The sequence below is a fragment of the Felis catus genome, chromosome D2, assembly GCF_018350175.1.
Source record: "Felis catus isolate Fca126 chromosome D2, F.catus_Fca126_mat1.0, whole genome shotgun sequence".
Taxonomy (NCBI): domain Eukaryota; kingdom Metazoa; phylum Chordata; class Mammalia; order Carnivora; family Felidae; genus Felis; species Felis catus.
The window spans coordinates 17,056,389-17,071,862 of record NC_058378.1 but is presented as its reverse complement, the minus strand read 5'-3'; the positions used below and the strand labels follow the sequence as shown (position 1 = coordinate 17,071,862).

The window sequence follows — 15,474 nt, the reverse complement described above, 5'->3', positions numbered from 1 at the left end:
ATGTTTACCTGTTAGATATTTTACTTTAGCTCGCGCTCTCTCATCTGCATCAAAATACCAAACAGTTATTGCGTACCTACAAGAAAATTTAGAATAGGGTTAAGAATGATCACACCGGGGGGAAGAAAAAAAGGGGTAAGCTCTTCCAACAGCCTATTAAAACGTGTAATGCCAAAGTAATGCCTAAATTGAATGATCTCAGAGGATAACAACCCACCTCTCCAGGAAGCTCAATGCTCAAGAGTATAGCAGAGGGCAAGAGCACCTAACAGTGATGTTGCCAAGTTGATGAGTTTTTATGATGTTCTTACCACCTACTTAACCTGCTTGATTATCTGTTTTGCAAGCCCACAGTAGATCGGAAACAGACAATAAGAAGGTAAAAGAACTGGCTATTACAGAAAAAGCACACTATCAATAGCATTAAGTTCCGCAGAACGGAACCCCAGGCCTGGGGTCCTGTGGAGAGGAGGAGGGCTAACAGTTTGAACCGCTTCTGAGGACGTCGCTGAATTACCGCAAAGACTGAGGGACGTTTACAAGTTTATAACCTGGAGCCATCAAGAAAGACTTCAAATTATGCTAAGAGTTCTCAGGATTTTTACCAAAACAATTACACTCTGTTTTAACATTTCAAGTTTATTTAGCTAAACTCCATTCCTCTGAAAACTTCACTTAATTGGAAGAGCTCATTCCACAAATAAAGGAAGAATCTCTGGTTTATCAAATACTACAGAGCACAGTTACAGCTTCTGGTACCAATAATGGGCAAAGTGCACACACACACACACACAGGAAGTAAAAACACCCTATAAATGGTAATTCCTTAGAACACAGCAGTGAAACCATCATGCAGATTCTGGCCAGGGCTCCCTGGTTGGGGAGCAACACGGATCGAATGAAGAGCCCGTGAATGTGAACTGAATGAGAACTGAATCGTGTAGGCGTCTCAAGGAAGGAGTCAAAGGCAGAGGAGAGTCAGAGTCTGGGAGTCTGGACAACTGGGCAAAGTGAGGTTCACAGATCACTCAGCTGCTGAGTGACAACAAGGAGGTCAAAATGAGGCCTCCTGACTTGCAGACTCTGCTCCTTCCAGAGCTCCAGCACCCTTATAACCATGTAGCCTCTTCTATTTTTCCCAGTGGCCTTGGCAATGGGAAAGGTGCACAGATATTGCCCCAAATTTTCAGTTACTTAGTAATCGGAGTCCTCCCATCTGGATCAACCCCTTCTCTAGCCAGCAGTCCTCACCAGAACACAGCTGGAAACTCACACGCCATTCTATTCTTCTGCCCTGACCTCCCATCAACCTACTCAAGAATCCTCCTCACACGAACTCTGCGCTTCTGGTCATTCTGGGCCCAGCTGAGCTCCTCTCTTCACTGTGACACCTGGCTCATCTAGTCCATCTTTTCCAATTAATGCCACTCTCTCCCTCTTCCAACGTCCTGTAGCATCTACTCTCCACAGCTGTTTGGCATTTACTACCTAAAAATGTCCACTCTTTATCTAGAAATGATACAAGCAGACCATACTCAAGATTCCATAAAAAGGAAGGTCTATGAAGCCGTTTCTAGGTCAAAGGGGTTTTAAAGAAGCAGCAGGAGCAGAGACGGGCAGCGGGTGCCAGCAAGAGAGATGGGAGAGTCAGGACGGGCACATCATCTGATGGGACAGGATCCCCCCTGGTTTCCATCTGTGGCTTCTTAGGATCTCTTACCACAAACTACAAGGCTTGCTACCAGCTGTGTGAATCAGGGTTAAAGGCAACACAGCTCAGAAGGAAGAAAAGAGGGGCACCTGGCTGGCTTAGTCGGTAGAACATGCAACTGTTGACCTCGGAGGTCGCTGGGTATAGGGATTACTTCAAACAAAAAAAATGCAAAGAAGGAAAAAGAGAGATGACAACAAAGTCTTTGGAATTGGAGCCACACTGGGGCTGGCCCACACCAGCATCACCGGGTAAAGCCCGTTCTTCTCCTGTTGTATCTGAGGCTAGGCCTCCTCTGCCCCCACCTACCCACTGAATGCCGGTAATTCACTACCATGATGCTCAAGGTCCCTTCCGTAATGAAAAGTGGGTATCTGAAAAACAGTGCTATTTTTCTATAAATATTTATAATGAGGTCCGCAACATCTTCCATTTTAATACTCTTAACATTTCAATGTAGGAAAATGGCAGAAAGAATATATAATAAGGCTCACAGATGCTTATTATTAAAGCTGAAGAGTTACTTGGCTAACGTGAACTCCCACACATGGCAACTTTTTCCTCCTCACTTCTACTCTCTGAGTGCTTCTGATTTTTCTGTTTTGTAAAATTTTTCTACATTATCCCTCTTCTTCCTCCCTCACTCTCTTTTAAAAAACTGCCCTTTTCCTTCTCTGTAGAATCCTTCTATCCCCCAAATGACTATCACAGAATTGCAGAATGGATAGTAGTTAGAGATGCATAAGACAAGGAGACAGGGCTGGAGACAGATGGCCTGTATTTCCATTTCTTAGCCTAAACATAAGTGGCTGTGCAAAGAAAGTCACAAACGCTTGGCACTGAACTGGGAATAAATCATATAAAATTATCCAAATTAAAAGTTATGACTGAAGTATTATGATAAAGATTACTCGAGAACAGGAAGATAGCAGAAAACTTTCAAGTATATCCTATCTATCCCCTCCTCTTCTACCACAGTCTTTCCCAAATTTTTCTTAAAAGGAATACTACCTTGTAGCATATGCTGGTTGTACTTCATGAGGGTTGCGACGGTCAGACCAGAAAAACAGCAGTCTATCAAATTTGGGTTCAATGTCAGCAAACTGGGCTTTGCCTTCTGGAAAAATTCGAAGTATACCTCCACTTACCTAAGGAAAAGAGCCAAATATTTGAGTATGAGAGTAAGAATACTATAAAATTAAATTGATGGGGGGCGGGGGGAGATCATTTCAGAATCAAAATTCTTAACTGGATTATTCACAAATACATTCCAATTAACAAGGTATGAAAAGGAGCGGAGATTCCAAGTACATGCAATGATATGAGGAAAAATTCATTTTTTTTAGGGATTTTTTTTGTAAATATTAGGTGAAACAGATGAATATTCTGAATTCAAAAGGCTTAAACATGACACTTGGAAGTTTTAAGAACTAGTCATTACACCTTTCTGATTTAGGTATGCTAATGATATGCTTAATTAGCCTATTCTTTAAAAATGTGTCCGTTTCAATTACTATAAATGGTTAAGTATGTCAAATAAAGGGCTTACTGTGTTTTAACGTTCAACAGTAATTAACAGGACAGTCACAAATTTAATGGCTCTTACTTAAGGAATTCAACCTATCAGTAGAAAGTGTCCTCATTTATGATCATCACTGCGGTCATTTTATTAGAAATGGGGGCTCTCCCTTGCAAGACTGGGCCTCACACATTGATGGCTAGCTGCTTACAGCACTGGATTCCATCCAGAAAGGATAATTACTATTCACCCAAATACACATCCTTCTCTATCTGGGATCAGATGGACTCACCTATTTATTCCCATACCAACCGAGTGTCTACTGTGCTGGGACCTGTGCCGGGCCTTCAGGACAGAGGAGGGAACAGTGCACACAGATGCTGTCCTTGTGGTACTTACAATCTGGGGGGAATTAAAGTGAGGCAAAACCCACCCAACTGAGTAGCTCTTTACCCTTGAAGAACTGAACTCCTAAGCAGGTAGATTCTAAAACTGAAAGGAACTCATACTTAATCAAGACATCAAGGAGGTTGAGCCTATGCCCAGAATCTGTAGACAAGCTGTTTATCAGGCTCATCCTTAAGTTAAATTTGAGCTACTGTGTACCCTGGCCTGCCTCCCTCAGGCTCTCTTCAGATGGATTCCCGTGGCACTCATGCAAACATCTAAAGAATCTCTAGACTGTGACCGAGAACATATCCTTTCTTCCCCTTGCCCTTTGACTGGAGTCACTGGGAATATCACAGGTGATCTGCTGAAAATATTTGAAAACAGGTAATTAAAGCTTCCAACCCCCTGTGGGAAACCTTCCCTGAACCCTGAATTAGGTGGCCCCCTACGTGGTCCCACAGCAATCTATCCTGCACTGGGCATAAGCAATTGTTAATGTACTCATCTGTTCCCTCCACTAGATTCCAAGCTCCATGAGGGTTATTTCTATTTCTGGTCTATCTCCAGCATCCAGAATGATGTCTGGCATGCTGTACATACTCAGTGTAATCTTGCAATGGAAGCTTTTAGATCTATATACAAAAATCCTAATGACTTTTTTCTTCTTATGTACTAATTTAGAAACTACGTATTAATGACCTTGGCTAGGTCATATCAAAATTAAAAGGAGATCAGCCTAGAAAGAACCTAACAAAATACAGAAGTTAGGAGTTGTTCAAACATATTTCTAGCTGTCAAGATATTCACAGAATTGGGGAGAAATATTTTTTAAGTTTTAACCGAAGTGACATCAATCTGTTTTGTATGTTGGGCTCAAGGTGAATGACCAAATTTCTTTCTTTTAAACTTTGAAAGCTGTAATAGAAAAACCATGCACGTTGTAATGCCTCAACATCTACTTAGTAGTAAAACTTACCTTCATTTTGAACTTGGGCAAAACCAGAGGAAAATCTTTAAATCAGTGTAACACAGATTACTAGAACAACACTGTGAGCATGCCTTAGGTTTTAGGGTATGATTTAGGATAGGACTAGGTTTTTACATAATTAAGACTTGGTGCTTTCCATTTCTGTGTATATGTTTGTTTGTGGGAGGGAAGTGTTTAAAGGTTATTTGATTTTTAAAAATTACTGGGGCACTTGGGTGGCTCAGTCAGTTAAGCATCCGACTTCAACTCAGGTCATGATCTCATGGGTCATGAGTTCGAGGCCCATGTCAGACTCAGTGCTGACAGCTCAGAGCCTGGAGCTTGCTTCAGATTCTGTCTCCCTCTCTCTCTGCCCTTCCCCCGCTCATGCACACGCGCGCGCGCGCGCGCGCGCGCGCGCACACACACACACACACACACACTCACTCACTCTCTCTCAAAAATGAAGAAACATTAAAAAAAAATTACCCTGGCTATACAGGTGTGTTCCCTCTGAAAATCCACAGGGCTATTATATACAATGTGTTCATTTTTCTATTTGAATATTTTGCTTCAATAAAAGTAAATACAGATTTAAAAAAAATCAACCCAAAATTAGTTTAAACAACCTACAAAGCAGTAACAAAGCATGACACACTTCTGAGGTTTCAATCATTTAAACTCAAGTGAAACTCAGGCTAATATAAGGAAATAAATATTTAAAACAAGAGAAAATGTACTGTAAACTCTAGTAGGTTTTACAGGATTTGTCAGCACTGATAAACTTCTAGTTTTTCCATAATCAGGAGAGAAGGAATCCTGCCTCCAATATTCAATTCAATAACCCAATGCCAGACAGTATCTCTGCAACAAGAAGTAGGAAATAACCCATAATAATTATTTATATATAATCTCCCTCAAAAGCCGTTATAAAACAAGTGTTCTCAGAAGTGTTTTTTATAAAAGCCACTAAAACGTATATATTTTAATTAAATACATTTTGGTATCGGTTAAATTTGGGGGGGCACCTGGCTGGCTCCATCAGTAGAGCATGCGACTCTTGATCCCGGGGTCGTGAGTTCGAGCCCCCCGTTGGGAGTAGAGCTTACTTAAAAGAGAAAAAACAACAACAACAACAAAATGTTACATTTGGATGAATGCTCTAATATCTGAAAACAAGGGAATCCACTTTTTGAGACATATTATTAGATTTCACTTACAAAGATCCACTCCTAATACCCAAGACTAGAACAAATCTAAGAAATTTTAAACTATTCCATGTGTGAAAGACAGTCTCACCTAAGAAGAATCTGAGTCTTAATACCTATGAGAAAAAAAAAAAAAAGAAAAAAAAAAAGAACGGTCAAGCAAGCTGCATACCTTGGCATCCCAGTCTTTATTAAGATAATATATACATGTCACACATCTTCCATCTCCATTTGGATTATCAACGTGACGTACATAACCCGTTCCGTTGCCTGGATAACAAGCAACCATAGCCTGTAATAATAACGATGATGGTTTTAAAAGTCTATACATACATGAATAAAAAGGAAAACATTTTATAAAAGAAATCTCTGATTTGGGACTACTTTTACACTTACATTCTCCTAAACAAAAACCGTATTTTGTAGGTAAGAAAAGGCGAAGATATTCTACGTTGACACAAAGACTACAAAGGTAGGTTGGTGAGTAATCCAAAGCCTGGGGAAATCTGCTTCACGGTGAAGGGAAGAACTGACATCGAAGAATCAGAGAGTATCACTTGGCTGTTACAAGCCATGTGCCCTTGCTTAAAACCCCAAAGGTCAGAAGGATTCAGGAACTACTTTCACCTTCATTCGTACTGATAATCAAGATCAAATGAGTCTTTGTTCTGCTCCAGGGGAGACTTCTATCATCCCTGAGCTCAACCAAAGAACACTTACATTATTACTGTCTGACGGCCAAACACCCAATCTGACACTGTCTCTGAATTTAGTTCAACTCCAAACATTAACTCATTTGTCAGTGACTTAAAAAAAAAAAAAAAAAAAAAAGGCTAAGTGTAAAATTAGCACGTGACTCACTCCTCCTCAAACCAGAAAGAAAGTCGTTTTTTCACTCAGATTATAACAAGATGTAGTTCAGAAGACCGCTGGGTTAATAAACACGAAGGTGAAGAGAGGTCTAAAATAGGAAGCACTAAAAGAACTCATAGGTTCTACGACCGTAGTACATAGTAACCAACTGAAATTAGAAAGAGTGATTAAAAACAAAAAACCTCAGGAATTATGCAAAAAACAAAAATAAAGATGGTCACCACTTATTCCCGAAATCTTTCACTTCTCCAATCTCTTCATGGATTGAAGTCAATAGGGTCAGTATTTTTTTTTTAATAGGGTCAGTATTAATGTCAATGAATTAGTATAAAGTTATTACACACTAATTAAGTTACATCATTATTTAAAGGATAAATGGCAAATGCTAATTTTTAAAATTCATATTCAACTGATTAGTGAATAAGTAACTCAGTGTTCCATCTCTGAGAGACTAGGAAGCATTTTAAACCTGAAGGCTTAAAAAAAAAAAAAATCACATTTTCATAAACAGCCTGGACCTACAGCTCTTTCAGAAGCAGAATTTTTGGTAAACATTCCATACGTCTCTATTTTTTCTGATTCCAGATAGACTTACATGCTTTCTCTTAGGACTTGAGGTTGGTAGTAACAGGCAGAACAGCATGAGCTCAGTGGATTGAATAAACCCAAATAATTTCCTTGTCACTAGCAGCTAGGAAAGGCATGTGTAGCAGACCTTGAACAGTAGTATAAGAAGGTACCAATTCAGGGTACCTGCGGGACTCGGTCAGTTAAGCGTCCGACTCTTGGTTTCGGTTCAGGTCACGATCTCATGGTTTGTGAGATCAAGCCCCATGTCAGGCAGGCTCCATGATGATAGCGGGAAGACTGCTTGTGATTCTCTCTCTCTGCCCCCCCTGCGAGTGCATGCACACACTCTCTCTCACAAAATAAATAAAACAAACTTAAAACAAAACCAAAACACCCAACCTGAAGCCTTCTCTAAAGTGATCTCATCTTAAAAAAAGTTCACTGAGGCCTCTCCAGCTATCTGGTAACCTGAGCATATCTTGAGCAAAGAACAAAGAGGAAAATCTTTCTTTGTTCATCCACCCACCACCCCACCCCATCCATCCCATAGCAAACACCCCCTGAGCATCAACTATGTACCTGAAAGGCCTTGGTAGGGAGGGGCTACAATGATGAACAAAACAGAGTCCCTTGTTTTCATTTATTATGGAACTTAGTGTAGTGAATAAATAACCAATAAACAAACAGATATAATGTTAGGTAGTTATCTTTTCATAAAGTTGAAGGACACAGAAAACAGGATGATTTCTAGAACAGAAATCAAGGAAGACCTCTCTGAGGAGCTCACATCTGAGCAGAGACTAAAATGAAGGGAGTGGCAGGTTGTGCAAATATCTGTGGGTGAGCACTGTGGCTGACGGAAAATGAGAGCAAAGGCCGAAATGGCTGGGCCAAGCGGAAAACCATCGCAGGCCAGCTGGATTAGAGTGAGCAAGGGAAATTAGGAAGGGTTCAGCAAGCCATGGTAAGGACTTCGGATACTGCTCTAAAAGGGACACAAAGCCAATGGAAACATCTGATCAATGTTTCAAGAAGGTCGGTTTCAGTTCGGGATGCATAAAACATGGCAACTGCAATAACCTCAGTATCACCTACTAGCTGACGTTTGCCAGATGCTGGCCATCTGCCCAAACTGTTCTAAGAGATTTGCGTGTAAGAACTCCTCTGATACAACCACACGAGGTAAAAAGTATCATTATCCTGGTCTTCATTTAACTGTGAGGGAAACGGAGTCCCAGAAAGGCTAATTAACACACTCAGGGTCATGTGACAGAAGAGCCAGGTATACTGCAGGCATACCGAACCGCTACATGAGGCTGCGGGGAAGAAAGAGTGAGAAAACAAAGGCGGCCAGCTGGCCGCTGTAGTTTCTAGCAGAGAAACAGAAAAGGAGGCTGCCCAGGCTGGCAGAGTGGGGCATACTCTGAAGGCAGAAAAGCAAGGTGATTTGCTAACAAAGCAGAAGTGGAAATCGGGAAGAGCCAAGGATGACTTCAAGGTTCTCTACCTATATCATCGGATGAATGGAGTTAAGTCTTCCCCAAAATAGAAATACTAGGTGAAAGAGCGGTTTTTATTAAAAAGGGGAAAGAAGTTTCTCAGCAATGGCCAGGATGAGCCAGACACCGCAGAGCAAAACAAAACTGCACAGTGGGATTAGGGCTCGACGTGGGATCTGTTTGTACTGGTCACTTCTAAACTGCTTTCCTTGGAATCCTGGGGTTATGTAGAGGTAAGGGAAGGGGGGGTAGAGGAGGGGAAGTGAGTGGGGGAGGATGGGGGGAGGCAGTGAAATGAGAAGAGACCTGGGCGCCTGGGTGGCTCAGTCGGTTTAAGCGTCCGACTTCGGCTCAGGTCATGATCTCACGGTCCGTGGGTTCGAGACCCGTGTCGGGCTCTGTGCCGACAGCTCAGAGCCTGGAGCCTGTTTCAGATTCTGTGTCTCCCTCTCTCTGTGACCCCCCCCCCCATTCATGCTCTGTCTCTCTCTGTCTCAAAAATAAATAAACGTTAAAAAAAAAATTAAAAAAAAAAAAGAAATGAGAAGAGACCAAAGTAGGCGGTTCTGCCCCAACCTTCAACTAGGGGCAGCATTTCCCCGCATGCTGGTTTGCAACTGAGGAAGCAAGGCCAGCAGTGAGTCCCCAGAGCACATCCCTGCAGGCAGACCTAGGAGGGCAGAGCCTAAGCATACCCAGAAAAACCAGATTGTCACAGGAAACCTGTGAGCCAGGCGGGGGGCACTCCTAGAGGTTCTGGGGAAAGAGAAATTCTGTAGGAAACCTGCAAAGGTCTGGATGAATTCATTCAAATACTGATACGGGGACAGTGCATTTAGTAACTGACGCACGTACCAAGACTCCTCTCATTTGGACTGTAGAAAACACAAAAAGGTATTTCTCTAGGGCTCGGGATTAAGAAGGGCACTTATCTTGATGAGCACCGGGAGACCTGTAGAACTGGTGAATTGCTACATTGTACACATGAAACTAACATAACCCCGTATTTTAACTGGAATCAAAATAAAAACTTAAAAACAGTAAAAAAAAGGTATTTCTCTAATCTCATGAAATCTGGCAGCTACAACTGTCTTCAGCCAGTATTCATATTTAAACACAGTTATCCTAAAAGATCTGAATTATCAAAATGTAAAGTTCCTTAAATATGGAGCACCTGGGTGGCTCGGTCAGTTGAGCGTCTGACTCTTGATTTCGGCAAAGGCATGATCCCAGGGTTGTGGCATCAAGTCCCAAAGGTGGGCTCTGCACTGGAACCTGCTTGGGATTCTCTCTCTCTTCCTCTCTCCGCCCCTTCCCTGCTCACTCTCTCTCAATAAATGAATGAATAAAGTTCCTCAAAAGTAACATAGCTTTTCCAGTTCTTCCAGTTTTGAAATAATATTCATGCTCTATTTCTTAATTGGTACTTTTGTTTTCCTAGTGCATTTTATATATATTTGTGTAAAAAAGACTCTGGTGTTGCTGTTCTTGTTTTGTTTGCTTTCAATATGCACCTAACATGCTCTTATTCATAATACTTTTAGTAAACTCACTTTTTTTTCTATGAATCAGTTGGTAAAGCAACTAATAGCCACTCATTCTAATCTACGTGTCATCAGCAGCCTTAAAAAATATTTATGGCACTGATTGGAATTTAAACAAAAACTTTAAAAAAGGAATTTAAAAAAATGTTATTTATGGCACACCTACCATATTGCAACTACAAAAAGGGCTGCTACGGTAGCTGTCTCAAAGGACTTAACTGCAAAGAAAAAAAAAAGGCACACAAAACAAATAAACTGAGTCGTATAAATACTAAACAGAAAAAGAATCCTGAAAAAAGGAAGTATTTGTGTAGGATAAAGTAAAATGAGGGGATGAGGCTTTGAGCTACACGGAAGACTGAAGCTTATCTTTGAAGGACAGATGTGATTTGAAAAGGTGACAGGAAGAAAAGCAGAGTGTAAGAGCATAACAAATACAGCAGTTAAGTGACTGTGGGATATTTTATTGATCTGCTCCACTACTTAACTACTTAAATGGTGAAGTTCATTTGGTGGAAACAGGATGAAATCTTGAAAGTCACGCAGAGGAAGCAGGACATGAAAGGGAAGCAGCGGCGGGCCACTGTGGTCCTTGGGTGGGTATGACCACTGTGAAAGCTTTTAAGAAGGCAGCTGTTTTATTCTAGGATCTATATGAAAGATTATTCTAAGATAAAGCATACTGCTTTGGTCTGAATGTCTGTGTTCACCCCAGATTCATGTTGAAATCCTCACCCCCAAAGATGATGGTAACAGGAGGGGCCTTTGGGAGGTGCTTAGAGGTTAGAGGTAATGAGGGTGGAGCCCTCAGGAATAGGATTAGTGCCTTATAACAGTGACTCTGGGGGGATCCCCGCCCCTTCTGACCAATGTGGAGACACAGTGCAAAGTAGCTGGCCATGAACCAGGAAGAAGGCCCTCCCTAGGACCTGCTGGTCACCTTGATCTGGGACTTTTCAGCCTCCAGGACTGTGAAATACATTTCTGTGGTTTAAAAACTACCCAATCTGGTTTTGCTGTTGTTGTTGCTGTTGTTATGGCAGTCTGAATGGACCAAGTCACATCTGTAAAAGATAAAACTGTTCCAACAGATTTATGTTAGATGTACTAGTTCTAAGGATAAGGAAATGCATTAAAGTCTACCAAGAAAACTCAAAATGAGGCTTATCAGGGATTGAAGTGACACTCCCTGGTTGTCCTCTGTCCTTTCCCAGGCGAAGCAGGACTAGACTTGACCCTGCGCTCCTCTAAGGTTTGGGGTTGAGGATAGCAGAAGAATCTAGGCATTTGCCCGGGGGAAAAAAACAAAAAACAATGCAAATGCTCATTTACAATTCTGAGGTATGATCCTAATCTGCCATGTCTTTGAGATGCCAGCTTTAAATATTTCAATTTCCCACTGGGAAAAGCCTATTTAAACATAAGCAAAACAATTAAATACTATTTTTTCCTTTTTGATATGAAAATATACATGATTGAGGATGTTCTTAAGATAAGAAACACCATAAATTTGTTTTTCACTCTGAGAATAAAAGGAAGGAAGAGGTTTGTGATACCTCTTTGGAATCTGAAGACATTTATTTCTGGCATTGGAAGACTTGTATTCAATATGAAGTTGAACCAGGAAACTTTAAAAAAATTTTTCCTTTTTGAACAGAATTATTTTAAAACATGGATTCAAAGCTAAGAGAACTAGGGGCGCCTAACTGGCTCAGTCGCTAGAGCACGCAACTCTTGATATCGGGGTTGTAAGTTCGAGTCCTGAGTTGGGCGTAGAGAGCACTTAAAAACAAAATCTTCAAAAAACAAAAGAAAAAAAACGAAGCTAAGAGAACTAAAATTCTACGGGCTATCAAAGTACTATTTTCCCTGGATGAAGGGAAACTGTTCATGCTCTGAAAATCTATCCTATTACAATGTACCGCCTAAGGGTACACAGCCCTCTGCCCTTTGTCCATGCTGACAGCTAACACTAGCGGTCCCTGCCTGCAAGCCAGGTGTGGACGATCTCCTTTAGAGAGCAGCAAAATTATGAGCAAATTTATGAGGAAGGTACAATTAATCTCTCCATTTTAGAGGTTAGAAAATTGAACTACAAGGAGAAAAAAAATCTTGCCAAAGGCTCTCAGCGGTGGAGGTGGGACATAAATTGAGGCAATCTGGAGGGACAAAATCACTCCGCCTATTGTGTTCTTCAATTCTTGGCCCCAGTGAGGCTTGTGTTCAGTCTGAGGGGTTCAGACGGGATCGGTAACACAGGCTCCTACATGATTCCCCGGCCTGCTATATGCCACAGACTCTCGCATAATGCTCAACTCTCAGACGTACAGATGTTTTCCAGCTCTATAGGACACCTTACCTTTTAAGTCTCTTCCCCATCCATTCTGAAAGCACACCCCTGGCCCCATCATCGCTACCTCTGCAGTTATATACATCTAATTCAAATATGGGGAAAAATAATTGGTCATCAAAAGAACTGAAGTAAGAGCACGTACTGTAAGAATAACCTAATTTTAAAACTGCAGACTTCAATTACACCGGTTTAGGTAAATCTCATTTCCAAAAAAATACCACTAAAAACTTTATAGAAAGTCATGAATTTTGTTCACTGCTTTAACTACTACGGAGGGAGGGGGTAATTAAAGAGGGCAATCTACATGCATTAACGTTTTTAATCTCTTATTTGCTAAGCTTAATGTTATAAATAAATATCTCACCATAAGTAAACCCAGACTTTACATTTTGGGAGGCAAATTTTGCAAATCCATGTCATGGCAAAAACGAAACTAGCACTGAAAAACAGGGTTGGGCAGTAAGAACAAGGCCAGTTTTTCTCTTGGTACAAAAGCCTCCAGTCCACATGGGGCAATAAAGACCTTTCAGAAGATCAACATTCGCTGAAACTCAACTAATTCTAAAGAGGAAGAGAGGAATGGAAAAGGAGGTCCTGGGAAAGTGTTATGGCAGATCATGGCAGAGTTTATGGGAGAAGTCGTATATGAACTAAGCTTAAAAAGGAAATCTGTAAGGTGGAAAGTGGGTACTTCCAACAGAATGAATTTCACAAGGGCAGTTTTAATCACGGGAAAATAACAGAACACGTTTGGTGACAGGGAACGTTCAGATTTGCTAGCGCACCGAGTTCTTGAGAAGGGGGAAGAACCCTGAAGAGGTAAGAGGGGCCAGACTGCAGACAAACTTGAGCACCTTCTTACTCCACAGGTAGAGGAGAGCCAGCATCCTGGGCAAGGGAGCAACATAATCAGAACACGGCAAGTTGAATGCAAGATGGATTCATTCAAGGGAGCAGGAATAAACAGAACACTGAGAAGACCGGTCAGAACACACTGAAACACGCAGAACTGCAACACATCAAGAAAGGAAAAACAGTGTGATGTGGAGGAGGGTCTCTGGGGAGGGTGGAAAAGAGGGAGCCAGGGCTGGGCGCAATGGGGAGGAATCCTGGCCAGGAAAAAGGGAAAGGACTTGGTAAGGTTTTCACAGACGGTGGGCGGGGGAGACACGGCTGAACCAAAGCTGGCTTACAAGGGTCTGTGTCTGGTTGAGATTAACAGACCATGAACAGAAGCAGGGAGCATGGGCTTGGGAGAGGCCGGTTCCTTTTTTGGACGTACTGAGTTTGCCATGCTGATGGGCCATCCAGGCGGAGATGTTCAAAAGGCAGTTGGAAATGCAAGTCTGGAACTCCAAAAAGAGTCAGGGCTGGAGATGCAGACTTAGGCGGCCTCTTCACAGGGGCTGAAGCCGTGTGGCTACAGACATTGCCAAGGAAGAGAGTGTAGGGAGAGAAGAAAACAAAGCACAGATTCGTATGGCATAAACTCATCTGGAATAAAAGCTCATTAAACTGCTTTCCTGATCACAGCAAAAACAGTTAAATAACCAGGCAAAGGCTGATAACTGTAAATGATTTATGACTGATTTTTTTTGACTATTCATTGACTAATTGTACATGATAAACACATACTACAAAATGGGATTAATAGGGGCATTTAGGTTGTTTCTTTAAAATGTTTTAAGAGGTTTTTACTATTATTGGGTTGCCCGGGTGGCTCAATCGGTGAAGCATCCAACTTCGGCTCGGGTCATGATCTCGTGATTCACGAGTTCAAGCCCCACATCAGACTCTGTGCTGACAGCTCAGCGCCTGGAGCCTGCTTCGAATTCTGTGTTTCCCCTCTCTCTCTGCCCCTCCTCCGCTGATGCTCCATGTCTCTCTCTCAAAAATAAACATTAAAAAAAATTTTTAAAAAGTTTCTTGCTGTTATAAACAATATTGGGATCAACAACAGTTCTCAGAGCTTGTCATTGTAAACATCCTCAATACTTTCCTAAAATTAAACTCCTAAGAGTGAAATTATAAGCCTTTAAAAATGTGTTATTGCCAGAATGTTCTCCAGGATGGTTATATTAGCTACCACCCCCACCCACTCTGCTGGGAGTATACACATCCTCCTACTCACTTGCCAATCCTGGCTATTGAATTTTATTCTTTTAAAAACTGCTCAATTTGATAGGTAAACATGTATATTAATATTTTAATTACATCTCAATTTGTGAAAGCAAACATTTTCCATATTTTTATTGGCCATTAAATTCTTCTTTTGTTCACTGCTCACTCACATCGTTTACTCGCTTTCCTACCAGGCGGTTATCCTTTCTCTACTGAACTTTAGGAGTTCATTAGCTACTACTAGCCTTCTGCCACATGACAGGACAATTTCAACATTTTTACTGTGCTCCTACAGAATATTTTAATACAAAGTAGTTATTATTTGTGCATGAAGGCAGAGTATGGCCGTATTAATTATTAACATAAACTGAAGTTTTAAAAAGTCCAAGAGACTTTCTGACTATATTCATAGGAATGTGAAAAATGCAGGGAACAAAAGCAAAGATAATAAATAGCATTGTTCCAAATTACTCCCCATGTGGCTCAGGAATGACGGACTGTTTAACACCACACACACTACTTTCCTTCCTGGGCCCTAATTCTATCCTAAGAGAAAAAAACTTCAATAACTTTTAAAAATCGGCTTGCAGAAGGGCAATGCTCCCAGTAGACAGCATTACTGGATTACTCCAGCAATCTGGAGCTGTACAATGATGCTGCCTTACTAACTCTCCATTTCCCTTTTAGGAATTGTGAAGTTATACTTTATAAATTAGGAA

At 41.3% G+C, this 15,474-nt stretch overlaps 1 protein-coding gene across 3 annotated transcripts in view; it reads right to left on the bottom strand.

Annotated features, from left to right (window-relative positions):
• The window catches only part of EGLN1 (egl-9 family hypoxia inducible factor 1), a 55,728-nt gene that overhangs the window by 2,150 nt on the left and 38,104 nt on the right, over positions 1–15,474 (bottom strand). The window contains exons 2-4 of one of the 3 annotated variants that reach the window (XM_011287220.3): positions 5,968–6,087; positions 2,723–2,859; positions 9–76 (exon numbers count right to left, since the gene is read on the bottom strand). In XM_011287220.3, the coding sequence (XP_011285522.3) occupies positions 9–76; positions 2,723–2,859; positions 5,968–6,087 (325 nt within the window). The remainder of the gene's footprint in view (positions 1–8; positions 77–2,722; positions 2,860–5,967; positions 6,088–15,474) is intronic. The other 2 variants (XM_023240414.2, XM_023240415.2) reach the window with 2 other exon arrangements.